This window comes from Muntiacus reevesi, chromosome 3 (assembly GCF_963930625.1).
Source record: "Muntiacus reevesi chromosome 3, mMunRee1.1, whole genome shotgun sequence".
Taxonomy (NCBI): Eukaryota; Metazoa; Chordata; class Mammalia; order Artiodactyla; family Cervidae; genus Muntiacus; species Muntiacus reevesi.
Genome location: NC_089251.1, coordinates 8,375,221 through 8,387,324, shown reverse-complemented (window position 1 = coordinate 8,387,324; position 12,104 = coordinate 8,375,221). Strand labels below are relative to the sequence as shown.

The following is a 12,104-nucleotide window of genomic DNA, read 5'->3' as shown; positions in this document are numbered from 1 at the left end:
GTATTTTAGATGAACCCGCCTTCGAGCTTGCATCACCTTCCTACTGGGTGGTTGTGTGAGTCCGGCCATATACAAGCTCCGCCCCTGCCTATACACTGGACGGCCGTCCTGGGGGCGGTCCCAGTGAGCGACGCCTCCGGCTTTTTTATTCCATTGGTCCACTTTGACTTGAAGGGCGTCTCCTAGAGCAGACGCTAACCCCGCCTTGCGTTCCCATTGGCTGCTCCCTTACCCGGCCTAAAGCATCTCCTCACCGTCTGTTGGTTGCCCTGGCCTGAGAGGCCGGTGCTGGCCGCACTCGCGGGACCCTTGGCAGTTCAAGGCGTCAGAGCCGGCAGAGCAAGCGTTGATCGCGGACATGACGCCTGAGGACCAAGAGGAGACCCAGCCGCTCCTGGGGCCGCTCGGCGGCAGGTGAGCGGTAGGGGGAACCCAGGTCCGCTGGCGCGGCCTCACTCCCCCGGCTTGCGCCCAGGCCTTGCCGCTAACCAACGGCCCCTGTCTCCGTAGCGCTCCCCGCGGCCGCCGCGTCTTCCTTGCCGCCTTCGCCGCTGCCCTGGGACCGCTCAGCTTCGGCTTCGCGCTCGGCTACAGCTCCCCGGCCATCCCGAGCCTGAGGCGCGCCGCGCCCCCGGCCCCGCACCTCGACGAAGACGCAGCCTCCTGGTTCGGGGTGAGGCCTCGGGCTCACCCTCCTGCCCTCCTGAGACCCTCCTCCGCCCACCCCTAAGACGGGTGCCGGGGCCCTTCCCCCGCTGCCTGGCTTCGGGCTGGCACGGAGACACTCCGCCGAGTGTGTCCGGGCTCCCCTGGGAGGGGTCTCCATCTCCTCTTCCCCCGCAGCGGCTGAGGGTGGAGTGAAGGGCGAGGTTGGGCCGCTGGCCCCCGGCGCCCCCTCCCTCAGCCAGGGGTCGGCCCTCCCCCAGGCCATCGTGACCCTGGGCGCCGCGGCCGGGGGCGTGCTGGGCGGCTGGCTCGTAGACCGCGCGGGGCGCAAGCTGAGCCTCCTCCTCTGCTCCATGCCCTTCGTGACCGGCTTCACCGTCATCACCGCGGCTCAGAACCTGTGGATGCTGCTCGGAGGACGTCTGCTCACCGGCCTGGCCTGTGGCATTGCCTCGCTCGTGGCCCCGGTGAGTGTGTTTCCCCCCAGTCTGGCGTCCTGGGACGCGGGAGAAAGGACAGAACTCCGGGCCTGATTCTCTCCCTGGCTGCGGCCTTTTGGGTGCCTGACACCATGCCCCTCCCCTGCTCGGTCTTCCTTACACTCCCATGGGGTCTTAGAAAGAACTGTTGCTTTCCATCCCTGGTTACAGATGAAGTTTAACGGAACGTGAAGTGACAGTCGTTCAGTCGTGTCCGACTCTTTGCGACCCTATGGACTGTAGTCCATGGAATTCTCCAAACCAGAATGCTGGAGTGGCTATCCTTTGCCTTCTCCAAGGGGATCTTCCCAACCCAGGGATCGAACCCAGGTCTCCCTCATTGCAGGCAGATTCTTCACCAGCTGAGCCACAAGTCCTTGGTTTAAACACAAAGTCAGTGGTGGTGCTACTTCTTGAACCCCGGGTGGTGGCACTTAACAGGGCCTCTCTTTGGCTCTACAAATGAGGTGCCATCTGTGGTGGTCAACAGAAGCCTCACATGATGGCTTAGGTCCCCCCTGGCCTTCAGACCACTGGCTCCAGTTCAGCAGGAAAATCCCACTGTGGTTTGTCCCCAGGGGCAGAGGCTGCTGGGACCTGGCCCGCCCCTTCACTGCTCAGGAAGCGGCCCTCCAGGTGTTCCCCCCGCTTCTCTCTCACCACCTCCTGACCCAGCACTGCTCAGGCTGCCTTTGGAGCTGGACACGTCTGGATGAAACCGCAGCCCTGGGCAGAGCACCTCTGTGAGCCCATAGGCAGGAATGATGGCGTTAGCTTGGGCCATAGCTGTGTGGCTTTTCGAGAGCCTACGCTCATGGCCCTGGTCCTGGCATGGGTAGTCGAGGGACTTGGACCCTTGCAGGTGGGGTTTCTGGGTGTTCTGTGACCTGCTGCTGATCGCGGGCTTCGATGATCCACCACCACCCACACCCTAACCAATCAAGACTAAAAGTAGTAGCTCAAAATCCCTCCCTTTGCACCTACCACTCATTTCAACTGCATCTGCTGGGTAACAGGCAGCAGCTAGGTTGGATATTATATCTGGATTTTTTTGGTGTTTTTTTTTTTTTTTAACTGAGCAAAAACACACCTGACTTAGGCATGGGCATGGAATAACCCAGAAGCGTGGGCAAGCGCTTTCTGGCTCCTGAGCCCAGAGGAAGCTGTGGCAATCACTGGTAGCAACTGAGGTGGAGAGTTCGTGCTTTTACTCCAAGGGCACCACTCAAAGTGTGGTCCTTGGGTCAGGAGCTCTGTGTCTCCTAGAGGTGGTTAGAAAGGCGGAAATCTTGGGCCCACCACATACCTATTGTTGTTGTTTAGTTGCCAAGTCTCATATCTGACTCTTTGTGACCCCACAGACTATACCCCGCCAGGCTCCTCTGTCCGTGGGTTTTCCCAGGCAGGAATACAGGACTGGGTTGCCATTTTCTTCTCCAGGGGATCTTCCCCATCCAGGGATGGAGCCTGTGTGTCCTGCTTGGCAGGTAGATTCTCTACCACTGGGCCACCAGGGAAGCTCTGCACACCTTCTATGTTAGAATTTGCTTTTTGTCAAGAGTATACAATTAAATGAAAGTGTGAAAAGCTCTGTGCACCCCCCCAGCACAGACACAGCATCCACACCTATACCCTTTAAACATGTGCTGTAGATCACATAGATGGGAGCTCTGATGACCAGGGAGCTGCAGTTCCGGGCTCCCTGGGCTTGCAAGTGCCCCAGTCTAGGCTGTCCTCAGCTCTGAATGGCTGAGACTTTTCAGTTTTAAGAACTCCTGGACCCGAAGTACACTGTCATCTTAATTACCGACAGGTCTATATCTCTGAAATTGCTTACCCTGAGGTGCGAGGGCTGCTCGGCTCCTGTGTGCAGCTGATGGTGGTCACAGGCATCCTTCTCGCCTACCTGGCAGGTATGGTTTTCATATTATCTCATCTGGTGACTGTTCATGGCTGCGTGGCTTTCTATCAGATGTAGAAACTGAAGTTCAGAGAGGTCAAGGGACTTGCCCAATGTCACACAGCCACTGCCCAAGATGCCATGTTCCCAGACCACTTACCTGAGAACACTGGGTCGTGTGGGTCTTGTGACAGTATTCTGAAGAGAGCTGGAGAAGGTGATGTCCTCATCTCCTCAGAGCAGAAGCCCATTCCAGGAGTGTAGGGATGCCTGATGAGTTAGAGCAGTATCTCCCTGTGCGGTGACAAACTAGGATTCTGGGGCTGGAGGGAAAGTCTTTAGTCTAAGATCTTAGAGGGCGCAAATATGTCTCCCTCAGAATCAGTACTGGATTTGCAGCCTGAAGGAGGCAGTTTCCACAGAACCCGAGGGTCAGAGCTGGAGCCAGCATGAGGAAGCTTCCAGAAGCACTAGGAAGCTTGCAGAGGCAGCCTGGAATGAACTCGGGTAGAGGAAAGACAGGCTTCATATCTGACAGCCCCGGATTAGGGGAATATGCCACTTACTAGCTGTGTGACCTTGGCCTAGTCAACTGCCTCTGAAGCCTCAGTTTCCCTGTCTTCAAGAGGAGATTAACCTTACCTAGTCCAAGGCTATTGAGGGATTTAATTAATTGACGCTGTAAAAAGCGCCTGGCAGCAGACCCTGATAAGAATTGTCAAGGAATGGCCTGAGAACCATGAGGGCATGGGGGTTTGGGGCCAGATGGGCAGTGACAGGGCCCGGGGCATGTGTCTCAGAGTGGCCAACATGCAGGTCCCTGGTCTTTCCTTTCTACCCACTTAGCATCTTGACTCTCATTCAGAGTCCTGGCCTCAGTCTAGCTACTTTATGGGGCCAGCAGTGTGCCAAAGCCCCTGTATAGACACTGATACTCAGGACAGTCACGTGGGTGTAGTCACACCAATAGGGTTTCCTCTAGGTCATCAGAAGCCACACTTTGACTGATCAGCTTCTGCCAGTTTTGATTGACGTTTGTCAGTGAAGAGTTCCCCCTTCCTCTCTGTCCCCCTTCCTCCCAGAGGAGCCAGCCTTGCCTGCTTCACAGTCAGTCTACCGGGAGGAGGCCTGTGCGCACATGGTCTCCTGCCCCACCTCCCTTTCACACGCATGGTGCCATATATCACGGCAATACAGAGTGAGCACCTTTGTTTAGTGGCTGCATAATTTGGAAAACTCAGCAGTGGCCACAGGACTGGAAAAGGTCCGTTTTCATTCCAGTCCCTAAGAAAGGCAATCCCAAAGAATGCTCAAACTACCACACAATTACACTCATCTCACACGATAGTAAAGTAATGCTCAAAATTCTCCAAGCCAGGCTTCAGCAATACATGAACTGTGAACTTCCAGATGTTCAAGCTGGTTTTAGAAAAGGCAGAGGAACCAGAGATCAAATTGCCAACATCTGCTGGATCATCGAAAAAGCAAGAGAGTTCCAGAAAAACATCTATTTCTGCTTTATTGACTATGCCAAAGCCTTCGACTGTGTGGATGACAATAAACTGGAAAATTCTGAAGGAGATGGGAATACCAGACCACCTGACCTGCCTCTTGAGAAACCTGTATGTAGGTCAGGAAGAAACAATTAGAACTGGACATGGAACAACAGACTGGTTCCCAGTAGGAAACGGAGTATGTCAAGGCTGTATACTGTCACCCTGCTTATTTAACTTATATGCAGAGTACATCATGAGAAATGCTGGACTGAAGAAGCACAAGCTGGAATCAAGATTGCCGGGAGAAATATCAATAACCTCAGATAAGCAGATGACACCACCCTTAGGGCAGAAAGTGAAGAGGAACTAATAAGTCTCTTGATGAAAGTGAAAGAGGAGAGTGAAAAAGTTGGCTTAAAGCTTAACATTCAAAAAACTAAGATCATGGCATCTGGTCCCATTACTTCATGGGAAATAGATGTGGAAACAGTGTCAGACTTTATTTTTCTGGGCTCCAAAATCACTGCAGATGGTTTATTTAGCCATGAAATTAAAAGACGCTTACTCCTTGGAAGGAAAGTTATGACCAACCTAGATAGCATATTAAAAAGCAGAGACGTTACTTTGCCAACAGAGGTCCGTCTGGTCAAGGCTATGGTTTTTCCAGTGGTCATGTATGGATGTGAGAGTTGGACTGTGAAGAAAGCTGAGTGCTGAAGAATTGATGGTTTTGAACTACAGTGTTGGAGAAGACTCTTGAGAGTCCCTTGGACTGCAAGGAGATCCAACCAGTCCAAAGGAGATCAGTCCTGGGTGTTCATTGGAAGGATGCTGAAGCTGAAACTCCAGTACTTTGGCCACCTCATATTAAGAGTTGACTCACTGGAAAAGACCCTGAAGCTGGGACGGATTGGGGGCAGGAGGAGAAGGGGATGACAGAGGACGAGATGGTTAGATGGCATCACTGACTCGATGGACATGGGTTTGGGTGGACTCCCGTGATGGACAGGGAGGCCTGGCGTGCTGCGATTCATGGGGTCACAAAGAGTCAGACACGACTGAGCGACTGAACTGAACTGAACTGAAACCTTCACTGATGTACCCCCCTCATCGTTTCCACACTTAACAATAAAAATGACAACATCAATGACAAACCCTAGGAGAGTCCTGCAAAGACACTGGGGTCCCCACCCTTTAAGCAGAGTCCCTGGTTGGCAAGGGGGCAGGTGCTCCTCGAGAAGATCCGTGCTGGCTAACCCCGCTCTGACGTCTCTCCCCCCCTCCCCCAGGCTGGGTGCTCGAGTGGCGCTGGCTGGCTGTGCTGGGGTGCGTGCCCCCCTCTTTCATGCTGCTGCTCATGTGTTTCATGCCTGAGACCCCTCGCTTCCTGCTGTCTCAGCACAAGCGCCAGGAAGCCATGGCCGCCATGCAGTTCCTATGGGGCTCTGGCCAGGGCTGGGAGGAGCCCCCCATTGGGGCTGAGCACCAGGTGAGGAGCTGGGAGCCAGTCCCAGGGAGGGGGACCGGGGAGTATCTCCCCTGAGGTCAACACAGCGTGGTGCCGTGGCTGCACACGTGTGTGCTCACACGCGTACACATGATGGCCCATGGGAGTGCTGTCCTGTGGGCCGCTACTTGGCCGTACCAAAGTCTTGGTCATCCTTGGGGAAGCCTGAGCCCCGATCTCCATGTTCCAAAAAGAGAAGGGCTGGGCCGTGTCAGAGGAGAATGCGGGTGGGGACTCGAGGACTCGGAATTTTGAAACAAGGAGCTATAGGGCCCAGGAGAACACTGAGTCTCTGCCCCTTACCTGCTGTGTGACCGTCCCATCTTTAACCTGAGTTTCTTCCCCTGTAAAGCGGGGTCATAGCACGTGCCTGGCGGTGGTGGTAAGGATCAGTGGGGCTAGGGAAGGTGCTTGGCCCAGACCCAGACCCAAGGCCGGTGGGACTCGGGAATCCTGGGTTCTCTGCTCAGAGAGCATCCTCGTGGATCCCCCAGAAAATCAGGAAGGGACGTGGGGACGGAGGATCCTATCACCTTACAAATGGGGAGGTTAAAGTGATGTGGGGCCCTGATGCAGAGACTTCAGGAGGGCTGCAACAAGACCCAGAGGCTCCCTCACTCCACCAGGCCCCAGGACGGGGGCGCTCAGAGCCAGGGCACTGTCAGGAGAGGTAGAGAGAAGCCCTGATGCCCAGTATCCATCTGAGCAGGGCTTCCACATGGCCCAGCTGTGGCGTCCTGGCGTCTACAAGCCCTTCATCATCGGCATCTCCCTGATGGCCTTCCAGCAGCTATCGGGCATCAATGCCGTCATGTTCTATGCAGAGACTATCTTTGAGGAGGCCAAGTTCAAGGTAAAGAGGCCTCTGCCCCTGCCTACCTCACCCGGAGGCCGTATGGGTGGGGCCCAGTCTCGGGGTGTCCGCCTGACCCACCTGGCCCATCTCCCCAGGACAGCAGCCTGGCCTCAGTCGTCGTGGGCCTCATCCAGGTGCTGTTCACTGCCACAGCGGCCCTGATCATGGACAGAGCCGGACGGAGGCTGCTGCTGACCTTGTCAGGTGAGGCTCCAGGGGGAAGGCTCTGCCCTCTGCAGGGGTCCAGGCCAGCCTCCCACCACAGGCTGGAGGGCCTTGGCTGAGGTCACCATGTTGCGGGAGGAGGACAAGGGCTGAGTGTCCCCGAGGGCACGGGCAGGACTTCAGGGGAGCATTCGCTCCAGGCCCGGCCCGCGCTCACCGCACCGCTGCGGCACGCCCTGACCTGGGCTGAGAACCTAGGAGAAGGCGCCCACAGGGCCCAGTTGACAGTGAGGAGACCGACGGCCTGGGGGTGAAGAGGTCCCGAAGCCTGTGGCCTCTCTGGGCAGTTGACTACCTGAGCCAGCTTCCTCTCTGAAATGCAGGTGGTGGCGGGTCGTGGAGAGAATCAGCACGCAATGTGAGGAAGGCTCCTCATGGGCCTGGCCCCATCAGGCCCTCGGTGCTGCAGGGGAAGTGGGCCTGGCTGCTGGTGGTTGCTCCTGCTTCCTCAAAGCCAGGGGAGGGTCTGCTTCCAGAAGCTTCTTGGGGTCGGCTGAGGTGTGAGGTCCAAGCCGGGACTGGCAGGGCCAGGCTGGGGCGAGGGTGCCCCGGCGGGAGTCCGTTCGCTGCCTCTCGCAGTGGAGTCTAGGCCGCCTGCTGTGGGCCCCGTGCACTGACCCGCCAGCCCCCCGACTGCCACGTGCCCGGCCTGCGGGCCGCCTCCCCGCGCCCTCCCGCTGCCCTGCCACCGCATCCTTCCCCCCGCAGGTGTGGTCATGGCGTTCAGCACCAGCGCCTTTGGCGCCTACTTCAAGCTGACCGAGGGCGGCCCCAGCAACTCCTCGCACGTGGACCTCCCGGCGCACCTCTCCATGGGGCCCGCCGATACCAACACGGGGCTGGCCTGGCTGGCGGTGGGCAGCATGTGCCTCTTCATCGCTGGTGAGTGGGGGGCCGAGGGGAGGTTGAGGGGGCCACCGTGTCATTGCCAGGTTCCCGTGGCTCCCGGGAGTCCAGGCCTGCTCGGCCTCACCCCTGGGTTCACAGATCTGACCGTGTGACGGGCACCGGCTCAGCCCCTCTCTGCTCCTTTCACGTCTGCCCCACAGGCGCCCTCCGAGCAGGCCCCGTTCCCGTGCTGTTCTATAGAGCCAAGGCCTGATGATTCAGAAGTGAGGGGAGCGACCTGAGACCCAGGCTGGATTCGGGCACCGCTTCAGTCCAGGGGGTCTTCGGCAAGCCCAGGGCCCAGCCCTGCGCACCTGAGGCCTTTCTTGCCCTTGCAGGCTTCGCTGTGGGCTGGGGGCCCATCCCCTGGCTCCTCATGTCTGAGATCTTCCCTCTGCCCGTCAAGGGCGTGGCCACCGGCGTCTGTGTCCTCACCAACTGGTTCATGGCCTTTCTGGTGACCAAAGAGTTCAGCAGCCTCATGGTGAGTGCAGGCCCTGACAGCCTCCCCCTCCCAGAGTCTGCAGAGAAGCACTTCTCAGAATTACTCTTGTGACAGACTCAGGGTTGGTGGCCTTGTGTGCAGGCTGAAGCCCCGCCAGCCTGCGACCCCGTCTTAGCTGGGGGTCGGGGAAGCAGACGGGCTGGGGCAGCCAAGGAACCCAGGCTGTGACCACTGGGGACCCTCCAGGCTGTCGAGGTGGAAGGACAGCAGGACTGGACTTTGGGGACTTTGGGAAGCAAGGCTGCGTGAGAAACTCCAGCTTTGGAGTCAGCAGGCCTGGGCCCCGTCCCCACCTTGGCCGCTTCCCGCTGTGTGACCTTGGGTGCGCTGCTTCCCTGTCTCTGAACCGGCTTCCTTGGCTCAAAGCGGAGAAGGGGGACAGTGCCTTCCTCTTTGAGCTGATAGAAGCGTCAGTTCGGTTCCACATTTTGCCACTGGCTGGTGGATGGGCTGAGGCAGACATGGTCCCGGTCTCAAGGCCTCCGATCCAATGCAGGCACCGCTCTGGTGCAGACAGTCAAGCCATCTATTCAGTCTTTCTCCCCCGACTCCCCCCAATGCTCCTGGTACCTGCCAGGTCCAGGCCTATTTAGGGTGCCAGAGCAGCAGTGAATGAGATGGACAGGGTCCCCTTTATCACAAGGGCTGGTATGACAGTGGGCAGTGGTGGGAGGATGAACCACCAGGAGGCTGGGCTGGGGCAAGGGGAGGCTGGTCATGATTGGCGTGGATGCTTGGGGCTGGCCTGGACCCCGCAGGGCTGTGCTACTCCAGGGAGCTCATCAGGAAGACCAGAGCAAAGCCCTGGAGGAGAGGTGACTTCCAGGAGCTTGGAGAGGACCAACAGTCAAGGAGGGGATGGCAGCAAGGGACTAAGAGTGATCTGGCCATCACTGCGAGACCAAGAGAAAGGCTTCCAGGAGGGAGAGGTGGGATGGCCGGTGCCCGAGGAAGAGGAGCTGGAAGGCGGCAGACTTTGCTCCTGGCACCTGGGATGACACGGGCTGGGTGGGGAGGATGCACGGCTGTGACCCAGGGCTGCTGCTCACTCTCCCCTCCATTCATGGGCCCTGAGTGTCCCCATGTGTGCACACGGCCCCATCACCACCTACTGAGAGCTCACCCATTTCCTCCGGCACCAAGGAGAGAGACTCCTAAGGCGGCAGGGATCACAGAGGGCAGGGCCAGACCGAGCAGAGAGGGAAGTCTCTGGGCCCTGGAGTCAGACCCTGGGGACGTGAGCCCAGCTGTCACTTGATGGTGGGCCTCTGACCTGGGGGCAGTCGCTTCGTCACACTGAGCTCAGTGTCCCCACCACGCACCCTCCACAGCTTGGACAGTGCTCAGCTCGGGCTTCTGGACGGCCCACCAGGCCTTGCTCCACATCCCTGAGCCTGGGGGTGGCGGGGTGGGGCCTCAGCTCCTGGGCCCAGGAGGGCTCCTGACCTGCTGCGTCTTAACACAGCCTCGCCCCTCTCTTTGCAGGAGGTTCTCAGGCCCTATGGTGCCTTTTGGCTGGCCTCTGCCTTCTCCTTCTTCGGTGTCCTTTTCACTCTGGCCTGTGTCCCTGAGACCAAAGGCAAGACTTTGGAGCAAATCACAGCCCATTTTGAGGGGCGATGACAGCCTCTTCCTGTGAGCAGGTGCCCCTCCTGCTGCACCTGCTTTCAGCCTTGGAGGGCGTGGAGCCTACCTGTAACTCCAATCTGAGCCTGAACTGGCAGCCTGGAACCCCTGCCTTTCCCCATAGTCAGGAGCCAGAACGGCAGCCCCTGGGAGCCTTGTCCTCTGGGGTCCTTTCTTCCTGCCCAGTGAAGTGCAGGGACAAGGTTCCCAGCTGCTGGGTCCTGTTTCTACTGCTGCCGTGTGATTCGGGAGAAGGAACATCTCGCAGATGCTTTGCTGTCCTGTGGTGAGTCCTCCACACGCCAACTCCATCAGGACAGGAAAGTGACAGCGGAGGAGGGGGCTCTTGGTTCCTGATTTTCTGGAGATGCTTTGGAGGCTGGGTGATGGCCTGTGGTTTCTCCTCTCACGTGGCTGCATTATCAGGGAGGAACGTTGCCAAATAAATACTTGACTCAGAAAACCAAGTCATGAGCTCTTTGTGTGGGCTGCAGTCAAGAAGGGCATTTTCTTGTCCCTCCCATAAAAGCAGGCCTCCCATGAACTGAGTCTTGCCAAGAACATCTATGGATCAACTTCCTTGTGGTCAGCCAGGCCTGCCTTTGGCACTTGGAGGTCATTTCCGGCTCCTTCCTCGGGTTCAGCCCCCTGAACCATTAGTCAGCAAATCTGATTGAGTTCCTCCTGTTAACAAAATGTTCCTCTCTTCATATTAACTTTAATGGAGCCAGAAGTCTTTTTCAAATTACTTTTATTGTCTGTTGTATAATACACGTTTATTATAGGAAAATTAGAAAACACTGATTTATTTAATATAATTATTTTTATAGCAGTTAACCATCTGCTAGGCACTATTCTATATTAACTCCTTTATTTAGATAAATAAAAAAATTCACACCTACACCTTTCCAAACAAAACTGCTGTTTAGAATTTGGTTCTGCCTTTAAAGATCTCTCCCTTGACACACACACTTCCCAGCGTCACTACACAGGAGAGGGAACTTTTCATTCCAGATCCTGTTTTCTTCCCTTTATTCACTGTATTCAGGTTGTGCAGCCCCCCATCATGTACCCATCTTGACAACTTAAGCTTTGTAGTGAGACCAAATGAGATTGTAGAGAAGGGCAAGGGAAGTGTGGAGTGGTCCAGGCAGAGAAGTGGAGAGAGCTGGACAAGTCCCTTAACCTCCCTAAACCTCAGTTTATCCATCTGTTAAATGGGCACAATGATGCTACCTCCCTTGGTGGTGGTTACAAGGATGAAAGGAGATGATCATGTAAAGCACTTAGATGCGAGGATGGCACTAAAGTGCTCAAATCTGTTTCCTGTGGTGGTGGTGAGACCATGCGGGTGATGGTAGGAGGCTGTGGTGGCGATAAGAAGCAAGGCGGCGTTCAAGGCTCAGGGGGTGCTTCATGGAATATTTGAAATGTTTATAAGTTTTCATTTTCTACCCTATTGTCTCAGCAACCTCTGATTACTACTAGCACCTACTTACAGGTACCAAGGACTATGGACACACGCACTCTTCAGAGGTCCCCTTATACTCCTTGAGGCCTTCCCATGACAGCACAAGATGCTTCAGGGCCCAAGGCAGCCCCAGCTGACAGTTCTGTATCTGCCACAGGAACCCAGTCCAGGACCATCAGGCACACGTCCATGGAGAAGTGTGGCAAGACGAAATGTCCCCAGAGGACAGGTGCAGAAGAAGCTGTGCTTTACCTTGCCTTGGATAGAAAAGTGCGCTGCCAACCAACATCCATCCCATCACCCACTAGCACCCCCAGAACAATTTTCAGGGTAATCCTGGCTTCTGAGAACCTAAGGCAAGAAATTCCCTAACGCCACGCTGTGTATGGAGAAGAATCAACACCACTTTGCCAATAGAGGTCCATGTAGTCAAAGCTATGATGTGAGAGTTGGACTATAAAGAAAGCTGAGCGCCGAAGAATTGG

At 56.4% G+C, this 12,104-nt stretch overlaps 1 protein-coding gene across 5 annotated transcripts; it reads left to right on the top strand.

Moving 5' to 3' along the window:
* The first annotated feature begins 245 nt into the window (after positions 1-245).
* Positions 246-11,000, top strand: SLC2A8 (solute carrier family 2 member 8). Of its 5 annotated transcripts, none has more exons than XM_065927125.1 (10): positions 246-414; positions 511-673; positions 1,062-1,133; positions 2,959-3,058; positions 5,831-6,030; positions 6,758-6,901; positions 7,000-7,108; positions 7,838-8,011; positions 8,356-8,501; positions 10,008-10,966. In XM_065927125.1, exons 1-10 carry the CDS (start codon positions 359-361, stop codon positions 10,143-10,145), a joined length of 1,302 nt encoding a protein of 433 aa, XP_065783197.1. In that variant the 5' UTR covers positions 246-358; the 3' UTR covers positions 10,146-10,966. The 5 variants fall into 5 exon arrangements, with proteins under 5 accessions (XP_065783197.1, XP_065783195.1, XP_065783198.1 ...); XM_065927123.1 differs by having other exon boundaries at positions 927-1,133; positions 10,008-10,962; XM_065927126.1 differs by lacking the exon at positions 8,356-8,501 and having other exon boundaries at positions 927-1,133; positions 10,008-11,000.
* The last annotated feature ends 1,104 nt before the right edge of the window (positions 11,001-12,104 follow it).